Below are 15171 nucleotides of genomic sequence, written 5' to 3'. Positions count from 1 at the left end.
TGAACTGGATTTGATTAAAATGAAGATTATTATATATTCGTTTGTTTTAAGCTTGTTCTGTTCAAATGTAATGTGAGACATAGCAAATTTAATCAGTTTCTAACTATTTCTGCTACCACAAAAAAAAAAAAAGAAAGAAAGAAAATGAAAAAACATACTGGATTTTAATATTTAGGTGCACTATCCTCATTTGGTAGTACTGCATTAATACAGCTCTGAATAGTCTGGAAATATCTTTACACATAAAAATTCTAGATTGGATGTTAGATCTGTTAGGAAATGTTGATGAAATCACATGAAGTTACTGAATTAAAAACCACCAATGAGTTCAAATTGAAGAATGGGCATCATAATTTTCAACTGCAGCACCAAATTTCAAATCTTTTCCCTGGATTATGAAGCATTGTGAAAAAAGTTCTTGGCAGTATTTCTCTGTGGAGGCACATGGCCTAGTAGTTAGAGCAGCAGACTCACGGTCGAGGGATCGCGGGTTCGAATGTGTGTATTTATGAGCGAAAACACCTAAGCTCCACGCGGCTCCAGCAGAAGGTAATGGTGAAACTTCTGCTGACTCTTTCGCCACAACTTTCTCTCACTCTTTCCTCCTGCATCTTGCAGCTCACCTGCAACGAACCAGTGTCCCGTCTAGGTGGAGAACCTATATGCCAAGAAACTGGGAAACCGGCCCTTATGAGCCAGGCATGGCTTGAGAAGGAACAAACAAGTATTTCTCTTGTCATATGGATCTAGTGTCAAAAGGTCTGTAATGACAGACCTTTTGACACAAAGGAGAAACTGACTACAAATAGTCAAACAGATTATTTTAAGGAAGCTTGGTTGCTATCACTGAGCAGGATGTAGAAATATTAGTCTCGTTACATCACACTATACTTCACAATAATAAATCAAATACTTTTAGATTCCTTTGTACAATATTTGGTTATACAATAATTGTTTAAAAAAAAAAACATTTACATTTAATTTTTAGCACACCATTTTTAGCTGACTTTATTGGGTCAGAGGTGCTGATGAAATATATTCTCTAGAGTGAGGTGATAGCGAAGAAAAAATTTTTAGAAACGTTGGTATCAATGAATCTAGTTTAAGATATCAGGATCTTTTCGGTTTGACCGGCAGTTTTTTCTAGCAGTGTCATATGAAATTGTCACCCATAATTATGACCCTAGTATCGATCTATTGCATTTCAATCTGTTTTAGGGTTAGGGTTAGGGGTGGGGGGAAGGGTATCTTTTTTTCTTCACAAATGTAAATAAACCCAATCTGTTTCTTAAACGAGGGACATATTCATACGGCACAGAATGTTTTCACCTCAATAGACGTCATTGATTAGTTGAAATTGCAGAAATTGAAGAGAAAAAAAACAAATATCTTACAAACCATAGAATTTTCTCAATAAAGCCAAGAGAAAAAGATGTTTTATAAACACATTCTACCAGTATACGAAGTTTAAAAGTATTTAGTCACGTGGAAATTATTTTTAAAAACTGCCTTTCAAACCGAAAAGATCCGGATATCAAGATATCGTGGATATTTAAAATTATGAAGGAAATTATAAGGTCATTTGATAACTGAAAGGAGAAGAGATATAAGTAAAGTTTGTAGGATAAAATGCAAAAATAAATGAAATAGTTGAAAGTGAAAGTATATTACTTATTACATTTCTTGTTGCAATAAATTCGAGAATGTCTTCTTTTTCTCAGGTCACATTCTCATTTTGGTTTGTTAAAGATTATTTTCTACTTATATCCATTTTCAGGAGAAAATCATCAAAAATTCTCTTGGTTTTATTTTATCTTGACCTTTATTCTCTCGAAAAACGACGACGCCATGGTAATCTCATTCTCACTCACAAGCGGAAAGTGTAACCTCCCGAAAGAGCTGTTCTTCACTCCTACTCCAGAGCGTGGGCTGCGGAGTCACTCTGAAAAGCTCTATCTATGATGATTTCATCTCAATCAAAGGAGAGGGGCTTTCTCTGTCCAGGTTGTAGATCCGTGGAATAAGCTGCTGGACGAGATAGTGAAGATGCCGACGACCGCTTGGTTCAAAGTCTCTCTTGACTAGAAATGGCCTGAACTCTTTGTGTGACCACCCTCCCCGTACATAACTCCATGTCCACCTACATGGCCTTGCTTTTGCCTTTTGAGCCAATAAAAATTGAATTGAAATTGAATTGAATCTTTATGTGAAATCACAATTAAGTTTGAAATACTGAACGAGAATGTCAAAGAAAATGTTTGTTTTTCCAAACTACAATCATATTTTCCATTAAATCTTTTTGTAGTTATCTTAATCAGAAATGGTTAGAAGTTAGTCTTTAGTAGTAAACCATAACTAGTGAATATAGAAGATCAACAATAAATAGAGACGAACTAGTTGAATACATTTCATAGAAAATGTAATGTCAGCTTGTGAAAACAGAACAAAGTTGAGAAAATAACTGAATAAGAATGAATGATGTATCTTGAGTGAAGAAATGGTGTGAGTTAGGAAAGTAAATATAATGGCAGTGGAGAGTAACTAATTATAACTGAATAAGAGTTAGATTTCATTTGGGAGATCATCATCATCATCATCATCATCGTTTAACGTCCACTTTCCATGCTAGCATGGGTTGGACGATTTTGACTGAGGGCTGGCGAACCAGATGCCTGCACCAGGCTCCAATCTTGATCTTGCAGAGTTTCTACAGCTGGATGCCCTTCCTATTGCCAACCACTCTGAGAGTGTAGTGGGTGCTTTTTACATGCCACCAGCATGGGGGCCAGTCAGACGGTACTGGCAACGGCCTCGCTCGAATCTTTTTACACGTGCTACCCGCACAGGTGTCAGTAAGGTGACATTGGTAACAATCACGGTCGAATGGTGCCTTTTTATGTGCCACGGGTACGGAAGCCAGTTGGCTGCTCTGGCAATGATCACGAATAAATATAAAAAGTACTTTTAAAGAAACTTTCCATTTTTATGATTCAAATACAGATGACTGTCAGTCTCTCTCTCTCTCTCTCTTTAAGACTGGTGAGAAGGTCATCAATCTGGCTTATGTTCCCACCAGACTGATATATATATATATATATATATATCCTAAATGACCCAATACAAGCCAATTAAACCAACTCTTAATCAGATGTAAGCTTTAATTCATTAAACTTAATCATATAGATTTGCATATTTCTGACATTACAAAATCATATTCTTCAACCATACCTACAGATTACTACCCACGCAAATTATTGAAATTAAATTCACAGACTAATAATACAGATATTATGTAGCTAGAATAAAATATTGAAGTGATCAAGAAAAAATATTTGAAACAGTATCATTTATAAAGATACATGTGTACATATGCAACCAAAATACCGATATTAAAATCCATCTAATCTACACTGCTTTTGTAATAATTACCATCTTATAGAGGTTTCAAATGACAAAATTGCACTCAAACTACTGCAATAACAAGAATTACATCACCATGACTAAAAGTAAAGAGGATTCTATCAGAATGCAAAAAGCAAAAAACAAAAAGAAAAACAGACCTGATGTCAGTTATAAAAATAGAGTGCAGCAATATAAACAGTACACTTCTCACACCTGATGGCATGGCTGGCAACATAGAGGCTTAGAATATTGATACTCTATCATTACTAACATGATGAAATAACAAAAAGATTCACCCTCTCTGCTTCTTTCTCTCACAGCTTTCTTTCATTCACACATATTCACACACACACACACACATACACACATACACACACACATACACACACACAGACACACACTCACACACATACACACACATGCACGCACACACATACACACACACACACACATATACACACACACGTGCACGCACACACATACACACACACATAAACACATACACACACATACACACACACATACACACACATACACACACATACACACACACACACATGCACGCACTCACACACACACACACACACACACACACATCTCTACTTCAGTATATTGTTGCCATAGTAAAAATTCTGGCATTGTTCCAGAAATACTACAATCATCAATATCGAATGTTAATGCTGTACCACTTGCTTTCACTTCCTTTTTCTTAAACTTTCTTTACTTCTTCCCAGAAGATATTCCCATTCGATGGAAAACAAACATCTTTTAGCAGTGATATATTATCTTTGTGGCATATTTACTGCAACATATTTAGCACCCTTTCCACTCTATATTTCTGCAAGTAGTTGCAATGTTATTGTTCCTAGCCTATAAATGGTACAGTGTATCAAAGGGTAGACAGGAGGAGATGGTAGAATGAGTGAGAGGGTAGGGAATATTAAAAGGTGTAGGATGATAGAGGAAAGTGAGTGGAGGAGACACTAAGGTGACAGAGATGGTACAGTGGCAGAAGGTAGTGAGTGACAGAGAGCAGTGAATGCTGACAGAGTAGAATGACGGTGGTAGTGAATGACAAAGACAAAAAGAAAGAAGGCACTTAGTGACAGAGATAGTTGAGTGATAGAGAGCTGTAAGTAAAATGACAGAGACAAATTGACTGAGGGCAGTGAGTGACAGAGACAGTTGAGTGATAGAGAGCTGTAAGTGAAATGACAGAGACAAATTGACTGAGGGCATTGAGTGACAGAGATAGTTGAGTGATAGAGAGCTGTAAGTGAAATGACAGAGAGGATCTTTTCGGTTTGAACGGCTGTTTCTTCTAGCGGTGTTATATGAAATTGTCACCCATAATTATGACCCTAGTATTGATCTATTGCATTTCAATCTGTTTTAGGATTAGGTTTAGGGGTGGGGGGAAGGGTATCTTTTTTTCTTCACAAATGTAAATAAACCCAATCTGTTTCTTAAATGAGAGACATATTCATACAGTACAGAATGTTTTTTACCTCAATAGATGTCATTGATTGGTTGAAATTGCAGAAATTGAAGATAAACAACAACAAATATCTTACAAACTATAGAATTTTCTCAATAAAGCTAAGAGAAAAAAATGTTTTATAAACACATTCTACCAGTATACAAAGTTTAAAAGTGTTTAGTTACGTGGAAATTATTTAAAAAAACTACCGTTCAAACCGAAAAGATCCCAGAGACAAATTGACTGAGGACAGTGAGTGACAGAGATATCAAAGTGACATGCGACATTGAATAGCAGAGACATTATATGATAGAGGGCAATGAGTGGTAGTGATATAAAATTAACATAGGGTAGTGAGTGGCAGAGATAATAAAGTAACAAGGGGCAGTAAGGGATGGAGACAGTTGAGTGACATAGGACATTGAATGATAAAGACATTGAATGGTAGAGGGCAGTGACATTGGCAATCAGATGACAGAGTAAGGCAGAGTCGAAAAGAATAGTGAGTCATAGAAACGGTGTAGTAACGGAGATTGTCAGGTGATGAACACGTCATAGTGGAAGAAAAACTGAGCGACACAGAGAGGAGAGTACTAGAGTCTGTCTTCAAACTAAGATGCATGTTTGTTTATCTTTAGCAAAATTCATTTGTTATACATACATACATTCATATGTATGGGCATAAGGATCAAATTTTCTGATTAATCATAACTCTAGGACTTGGAATGAGGTCACAAACAGTGACAAAAGATCTCTGACAAACAAGCTGATTGAGTGATAAAATGATTAATCAAATACTCAATTTGTTAATTAGTTAACTAGTTACTTGTACTTGTACTTGTGGCGACATTCACCCTGGGTGGGTTGAGTCGGCTTCTTCTACTTGGAAGAAGTTTTGTGGGAATATGTGGATTTCACAAGCGGTCCCCAACAATCCCGCATGTGGAAACATCCTGTTTGCTGCAGATTGTCCGCAGACGCAGGGACAGAACGACCGAGGAGCCGCCAGTTGCCGAAACAGACACTCCGAAGATTTTCACCAGAGCCCAATCCGCCTTGGGTGGCCCTACCAGGAACCAAAGTTCCCGACGGCATAGCTCTGACACTACCTGTTGCCAGCGTCCCCACCCTGGTGAGGAGGGCATGGACTTTGGGGACGCAAACTAGTTGAGTAATAATTATAAAGATAAGAGAATTAGGACTAATCTGTGTGTTTCTCAGTGGTAATATGACCTTTTCAAGACCCATTGTCATCATTTAACATGTTGTGTACACACACACACACACACACTCACACACATTTATATGTATCTATGTAGGTATGTGTGCTTCTACTTAGCATTATGACATCATTATGACACCATTTCGACTTAAAACTGACCAACCTATAATATTATTTTATTTTTGATCTACTTCATTTTTCTTTTCTTCTTTTTTTACATACATACACGCGTATGTATGTGTATGAATGGAAGAGGAAGTGTGCATTGATGTGTGTGTGTGTCTGTATACATATGTATATGTCTATATACATGTGTGTGTGTGTCTGTGTTCATTGTTCAATAGCCCTACCTATACAGTGGATAACAAACTCCAAAATGTCAGTTTCAAAATTGCTTTTAAGCAATTTGTAAACAGCTAATAATTTATAAACATCAAATTATTGAAGAGGAAAAATTATCAGAAAAGCTATTTCTATTCATTTTATATAATATATATATATATATATATATATATATATATATATATATATATACATCAAATGAAATAAAAAAACAGAACACAAAGGATGTCGCGATACACATGTTTCAAGCTTTATAAAATAACCTATTCTTACATCAATGTATAATCGACATAACAGATGGTTTAAAGCTCTCTTCAGCCGCATGCAATTGCTATACCAAAGACTTACATCACATTATGAAATTATGAAATCCGAAAATGTACATTTGGTATTATCTATAATGGTGGGTATATTGAGTTTCACTAAGAAAGTATGTTTGTAAATCTTCATACATTGATGTAAGAATAGGTTGTTTTATAAAGCTTGAAACACGTGTACCGCAACATCCTTTGTATTCTGTTTTTATTTCATTTGATGCATATACCCTCTCACCTCTGCTACTAGCTGGTATATACAGGTGCTTACACTTATCAAGTATTCACCCTGAATATATATATATATATATATATATATATATATATATATATATAGTCAATAACAAATATATCAGAAAAGAAGCACACTCTCAAGAATAGAGCAGAAATTATTACAAGAATTTCAATTTTGGACATAGAGTTACCAAAGGTTTTCATATCTACCAAACCAAAGCCTTGTGAAGAGTTTGTCAGACTCTATACAAGACAAAAAACTTTCTATGACACAGATGTGAGGAAATGCTCAGAAATCGAAATTTAAGTCTTAACATATAAAAACATTATTGAGGACGGGTTGCCTCCCCTGAACCAGTGGATAAAACAACCTTTATAGACCCAAAAAAAGCTTAACCAGCAAACGGGGAGATCTAATTTTCCAGTAAGTAACACATGAAGTGGACACATTAACAAAAACAACTTCTTTATGACTAATTAATGTGTCAGGTTTAATATAGTCCTTAAGAATTTTGGCTCTGTCTGTGATGCAGATTTTGCAACAGTCACGCCCATTGATATATGGGCCTGGATGATCAATTATTTTCCACATGATATCACATAGAACTCCTTGATCTTTGAGGTGCCACACATAGTAGGTCAGGGGTGTGGCAAACCGTCTTTCTGAGCCTCTGAAAGATGACTGGTGGTTGCAGAAGCGACATGTGAAAAACATACTGGCTGATCCAACAGGTTTACAAACTTGGGATGTGGCTATAATTGCGCTCCTGGTATATCTTTCATAGGCTCCAGGCCTGGGGATGCAGTGGGTAACACCGTTGCTGATGCAGTTGATATGGCACAATGATCCGGTGGCCTTATTGTCGTGGTTATCACTACTTGTCGCATGGTTGGCAATGTAGCTGCCGGTGTTAATAAGGGTGCAGCCAGTGGTAAATTATGCTGGTTAGGCTTTTTCAAGTCTATAAGGGTTGGTTTATCCTTGGTTCAGGGGAGACAACCTGAGCACTTCCTCACATCTGCATTGTAGAAAGTTTAAATATTTTTGTCTTTGTATTGAGAGTCTGACAAGCTGTCCACAAGACTTTGGCTTTGTGCATACGAAACCTTTGGTAACTCTATGTCCAAAATTTTAATTTTTGTTGTATATATATTTATATATATATATATATATATAACTTATAAATAAGGGCAAATAAAAAAATTTCTAATGCTAAATATGCCGAAAATTGGACATATTGTCCATTTACCATATAATTTATTTCTCAGTATGAACTATTTGGCATTAGAAATTTTTTCGTTTGCCCTTATTTATAAGTTGTTTATAATTTAACCTTTAAAGGTATTTTTTAATATGCTGGCCATAGATAAAATTTTTTTTTCAAGAAAATTTTATCCTACATTAGATATATATATATATATATATATATATATATATATATATATATATATATATGTGTGTGTATATAGGTATATATTACTCTTTTACTCTTTTACTCTTTTACTTGTTTCAGTCATTTGACTGTGGCCATGCTGGAGCACCGCCTTTAGTCGAGCAAATCGACCCAGGGACTTATTCTTTGTAAGCCCAGTACTTATTCTATCGGTCTCTTTTGCCGAACCGCTAAGTGACGGGGACGTAAACACTCCAGCATCGGTTGTCAAGCAATGCTAGGGGGACAAACACACACACATATACACATATATACGACAGGCTTCTTTCAGTTTCCATCTACCAAATCCACTCACAAGGCATTGGTCGGCCCGGGGCTATAGCAGAAGACACTTGCCCAAGATGCCACGCAGTGGGACTGAACCCGAAACCATGTGGTTGGTTAGCAAGCTACTTACCACACAGCCACTCATATATATATATATATATATATATATATATATATATAAATATAATATGTGACAATTATTCGGTAGCCAAGATAAAGCTCTGAGTTTCGGATGCCGAGGTGGAAATCCACAACACCATCTCTTCGGTTATAATACATATGGTGTTATGGATTTTTTAGTTACCTAGAAATTATGTTAAAAACTGCCGTTCAAACGGAAAAAATCCCAAAATTCTACCCTCCATTATGAAATTTATTAGAAATTTCCCTCAATACAAGACTAAACGATAAAAATGTATTAGGTGTGATGCTGACATCTCTCTCAGAATAGAAATCAATAAAATTAAAGAGCTGATGTTACTTGCTGCAGCTTCGTTAATTAATCAATCAGAATAGCAATAAGCTATGCTATTTCACTTCTCTTATAACTGTAACTTAGGAAAACTTAACTTATTAAATATTTCTATCAGAGTAGTATCATAGTTGTTGTCTTTTTCTTTTTTTTTTTATTGCATACTAATATAAACTGAGAAAACTGTATCTTAAAAATTTTAATACTATCCATCTTCCTAACGGTTCATGCCTTTTCTGCTCAAAATCTTGCTCTGTTATTTCTTTATCTTACATGTTTTATTCATATTTTGTGGAATGTTTCATTTATAGTTTATTTCTTTGTTTGTTTACCACAAAATATTTTATAGAAATTTTATTTGCCATTATTTAGTCTACATTTTGATTTTTTTATTCCAGAACTAGAAGAGGTTCTTCAACTGGTCCCCACAGTTCACAAAGAGAACATTACCAACAATCTCAGGCTCAGAATTCTCAGACTTCAACAAATAAAGGTAAACTGTTGTTGTGATTGTCATCATGGCTATTGTTGTAACCACCACTATCTCATCATCATCATCATCATCATCATCATCATCATCATCATCATCATCATCTTTTCCTATTTCAATGTAATTATATTGGGTTGGTGCATAATTATTGTGGCTTTTTTTCAACAAATTTTATTCAACAAAAACAATAACAATATTTAACAAAAACATCTTGAAATGATTATTCTGGCTCATTTTGAGCTTTATAAAGTATTTATAAATCCTTTTTTGCTATTTTTGTTTAGTGAAGGATAAGTTAGAAATTTGTATAGTTTTGAAAAAGAGTTCTTTCTTGGAAATACAGCATCACAGACAGCTCGGAATATTAATGGAGTATTTCATTCTAATGTTATTACACAGCAGACAGAATCAAATTGGTTCGCAAAATATTATTCTGGTAACTTTGACCTCACAAATGAGCAACGCGGTCGACTAGAAATAAAGGTGGATAATGACGAACAGAAAGCTACCTTTGAGTCAGATCCATCTCAAAGCACCCGTGAATTATCGTTGTTGTTTAGTATTAACAAGCAAACAATATTGACTCACTTAGTTCAAATCGGTAAAGTGAAAAAACAGGATAAGTGGGTTCCACATGAACTCAATGAAAATCAGAAACAGCAACGTTTGGAAGCCTGCATTATGCTACTTTATTGTCACAAAAATGAATCACTTTTGAATCGAATTGTAACATGTGATGAGAAATGGATCAAATACAACAACCGTAAACATTCAGCACAATGGCTGGACAAAGACGAGCCACCAAAACACAGTCTAAATAGCAAACTTCATCAAAAGAAGCTGATGGTATGTGTTTGGTGGTCTGGCACAGGTGTGATCCATTATGATTTCATTAAACTTGGCTCATCAATCATGGCCGAAGTATATTGCAGCTAACTGGACCAAATGATGCAGAAACTCCCCCCCCCCATCAGATTAGTCAACAGATCTACTCCTATTTTATTGCAAGACAACACCAAACCACACACTACAAGAGTTGGAAGTTCTCCATCATCCACCATACTCACCTGATCATGCCTCCACTGACTACCAGTTCTTCCCAAATTTGGATAACTTTTTGATAGGAAAGGTATTTAATTCCGATGATGCTGTAAAACAGGCCTTCCAAGATTTTATTAACTCTAGATTGCCAGGCTTTTACAATTCCGGGCTGGACAAGCTACTGCTGAAATGGCAAAAGAGTATCGACAATATAGGTGCATACTTTGATGAATAAAACTATTCTTTGTATTTATAAAACATTAGCAAACTTTTTTTTCTTTTCTACAAATTTCATACTTGACGACCTAATATATACATTTCAAGTGGTTACATAACTTTTAGAGCATTGAAGAGTTTCTATTTTATATGGTTGGGCTGAAATTACTACAGGCCTAACTATGGTTAACATGGTACGTGATGACCCAATAAACTGACTGTAAATAACTACAGATTTTTTCTATATATGAGATGACTAGTGCACTCCTATCCTTGCCCCACAAACACACATTCTCCTCTTTCTGCATTATTTAATACTACTACGGCCACTATTCTTTGGAGTTGTTTATCTTTTGCCATCTCTACTTAGGTACTCTTGATTTCTCTTCCTATCACCCATTTTCTTTCATTCCCTTCAGGTCCTGCACCAACCACTTCTCCCAGTCATTTATTCCCTCAGTTTGGTCCTCTGGAATATCCTCTTTGCACCTGATTCCCTGCAACTGTTGATTTACAGTATTTAAAGGAGAAAATTATTCATTGATCTCATTGATCAATGAGGGCCTGCAAAGGCCATGAGCACAGCCTTTTATTTGAAACCAGACAGAAAAAGAAGTTCCTCCAATATCTTTAATTATTTCTATATTTATGTATTATTTCCTCAATATACAGTATTTACCCCAAACATGTATGCAGATAATATCTATATATCACTGCATAAAATAGTGATATCACTAAATATGTTACATAATTTTAAGTGCGTTTTTTTTTTCTTGTATTGCTTCAAAATATGCCATAAGTTTTTACAGAGCTTGAATTCTAGTTCATGAACGAATTTGAATTTATGTATAGAGATATCTAATGATATTGTTGTATTTTGGAATGGTCAGTTTTGGAATGGCCAGTTTAGCCAATAAAAGCACACGCACTATATATTTGGTGTTACCTTGCTTCAGCATTATCTATTTTTTACATTAATCTTAATCTTATTTCGGCCAGAGTTCTTTCATCACACTCCTGTGACCTCATCAGTGGTCCTTTGCTTTCTTCATTTGCACATGCGTATATTTCTATGTGAGATTATTATATTAGCAGCATTGGGTGTGTTATTGTAGAAGGCCTGCTTGCTGTTTATCGCGTTGGTCTGCTACTATGCATATTGTGATCCACTAATGTGGTGATTAATGTTTTATGAGATAATAAATGATATTTTAATGATAATTAAATTATCTCAAGGATTTTTTTTTCCTCTTTGATCTTTTTAATATCTGAATAGGAAACAGGGACAGGCAAGTATCTATGGATACCAATGAAACAGCTGATGACATATGGATAGTAGATGCCAATTTTCAGTGGTGGAGAAGATATGCCTTTGTGACATGGCAATTGTCTTCATATTTAATTATTGTGGAGGCACATGGCCTAATGATTAGAGCAGCGGACTCACGGTCTGGGGATCGTGGTTTTGAATCACAGACCGGGCGATGTGTGTGTTTATGAGAGAAAAACACCTAAGCTCCATGCGGCTCTGGCAGAAGGTAATGGCGAACTTCTGCTGACTCCTTCGCCACAACTTTCTCTCACTCTTTCCTCCTGCATCTTGCAGCTCACCTGCGACGGACTGGCATCCCGTCCAGGTGGGGAACTTATACACCAAGGAAACCGGGAAACTGGCCCTTATGAGCCAGGCATGGTTTGAGAAGGAACAAACAAATATTTAGTTACTGCTTCCCAGGTCCAACAGACTTATTTAGAGCAACTTTTACAATTGTCAAGATTCAAGCCCTGAATGTGCTTTTGAATCTCCTCTTTGAGTGACATGACTTGCACTCCATTGGTAAAGAGTATGGAGGGTGAGTGATAGATGATGAGAGATAAGGGTAGGGGTAAATGTAGTGAAAGGTGAACAAAGGAGAAGAGTGGTTGAAGTTGAATATTTACTGAGAAAGGGTGAATGAGGGGTGGATATCAATAGAGGTAGTTCAGAAGAGAGGAAGTGGTATCTAGCATGCTAAAGTTTTAGTCTTTACTATATTTTTTTAATGTTTCTTGGGTGATGAAAAAATTTTAGCATTTGAACCATCAATTCTTCTTCAATAACCAAATTGATGTTGGACTGCTTCTGCTCAAATGCTTATTGAGCCCAATATTTCAATATATCACTGGAAATCATCAATAAAACATTCACGAGCAGACTCAGAGCTTGCTTAAGCCAGTTTCTTTAAACAGTCAACATTGCTCCTACCCCCAACCGAACTCTCTTCAGTGAAACAGGCATTTGATCAATTTCCTGTAAAGCTTGGCCTTGTGGATGGTCTGTACCATCAGTTGAGACAGTGTCATTTTGACCATTTGGGTGTCTGGTACAAGCAGAGTGATGAGTAACATCAATCAGTTTAACATGATTGATCATATTTATTGATTAGTTTAAATTGTCTAAGTAGAACTTTTCTAAAGTTGCTTGGTTGCAGACCTCCTTTGAAGTCTTTTTATTATCATTGGGTCAGAGATAGCCTCCAGATGGTAACATTGATTTCAAGGCCTTTCCAAGTGTTTGGGTATTCAAAGAGATTTATAGATTGCAAATTCATTCTGTTCAGTTACCTATCGGCATAGTGATCATCGGCAAACTCCACAGGGGACACTTTCATTTCCCCTTACCCCTCATGTCACACAGTTGTTAATGTTTATTCCAATTGGGTCATGCCCTTCCAATTGCTATAGATCCGGAATGCATCTTATGGCTGTACTGGTCACCTGTATAGGGAATGGTAATAACTAGGGTAGTGTAGCTGACTGCCTATTGTGATCATTCATTTTTTAGTTTCCTGTAGCTTTGCTCTCTTTTACAAACCCAGTGAACATTCATATTTTTCCAACTTCAAAGAAATTTGAACAATAGATATAAGACACAAGTTAAAAAAACATTCCCAACAATTCAACTTCTCTGGTTGACTTTAAGACCCCCCACCCCTAATAGGGGCCTTAACTCCCACAAGTTAGAGCTCTATGTGCTCCATTTTTCAGGAGCAAAATCCTTTGAATAGGTTTTATAAGATTTGGATTTTGGAATCTGAGCATAAAGATGGGATAAATATGTCATGATTAGAATTTTTTTATAGTGTATAAAGAGGTAAAGAACCCTCATTAAAATTTTTAATCTCCAATTTTGGTGTAATTCAAATCATAGGTGTTCCAGTTCATTAGAGAAAAATATAAAAGAAAAGTCTAATTCTTCAATTCCATGTGACACGGGCAATGCTGGGTATCTCTGCTAGTACACACACACACACACACACACGTATATATATATATATATATATATATATATATAAATAAATGAGTGTATTTTACCCTTGTTAACAATTAACACAGAAAAAATAGATAAATAGTTACCAGGGTAGCAAAAAATCACACAAGTAAAGAGGTTGTAATTACTTGTTTTTATAAGTAGAAACTACAGGTTTACGTGGAATATTTTGTATAATATACAAGTAAATAAATGGAATTTTTATTGCAGGTGTAATTCAAATACTTTTACTTCTGCCACATGTTTTGAAGATTTCACTGATATTATTCCAAAGGAATAAAATGGTGTAAAACAATGTAATCTTCTCTTCAGGGAAGTGAAGAAATGAAACTCGCCAATAAGACATTTTAACAGGAAATGATGGATATGTATTATTAATATTGTTTGAAAAAACGTTATATGATATAACGTCAGAAGTATCCTATAGAAAGAGGAGGGATAAAATAAGGAAAAGTTAAATAAATGAGAAGTATATGACTATATGTTTATTACATAAAACCTTATAAACTAGGAAAATATATTTTTTTAGTGAATGTTAAATATAAAAAGAAAATTAATGTTTAAACTATATATAATGATAGAGATTACCTATATGAACTAAAGGTGTGTTTTTGCCAATGTTTACATCGGTATGCATGCTCTATAACCGTGTTTACATCAGGGGATTTTTAGAAAAAATAATGGAAAATAGTTCAGAATTACAGAGAAGGCAGAATTCCTTGCCTTTGTCATAAGGTATTGAGATTTTGATTCCCAATTTCCTCCCTCTGTTCCTTGCGTAACCATTTTTTCCTTCTACACTGATACTCTCGTGCAGCGTTCCTCATGCGATTATCCATATTTTATTAAAATAATAAATCTCCAAAATGATTCAGAATATTTCAATTTATATATATATGACAGGCTTGGAGGTGGTGATGATGCTGG

General features: G+C 35.4%; 1 protein-coding gene across 10 annotated transcripts in view; it reads left to right on the top strand.

Annotated features, from left to right (window-relative positions):
* LOC115219746 (cAMP-specific 3',5'-cyclic phosphodiesterase 4C) overlaps positions 1-15171 on the top strand; it is a 734075-nt gene that overhangs the window by 653191 nt on the left and 65713 nt on the right. For all 10 annotated transcript variants that reach the window (XM_036509484.1, XM_036509483.1, XM_036509482.1 and 7 more), the window contains one exon: positions 9586-9680. In XM_036509484.1, the coding sequence (XP_036365377.1) occupies positions 9586-9680 (95 nt within the window). The remainder of the gene's footprint in view (positions 1-9585; positions 9681-15171) is intronic.

The sequence above is a fragment of the Octopus sinensis genome, linkage group LG15 (genome assembly GCF_006345805.1).
Source record: "Octopus sinensis linkage group LG15, ASM634580v1, whole genome shotgun sequence".
NCBI classification, from domain to species: Eukaryota; Metazoa; Mollusca; class Cephalopoda; order Octopoda; family Octopodidae; genus Octopus; species Octopus sinensis.
The sequence above is the reverse complement of the archived record's forward strand: the minus strand, read 5'-3'. Positions and strand labels throughout refer to the sequence as shown.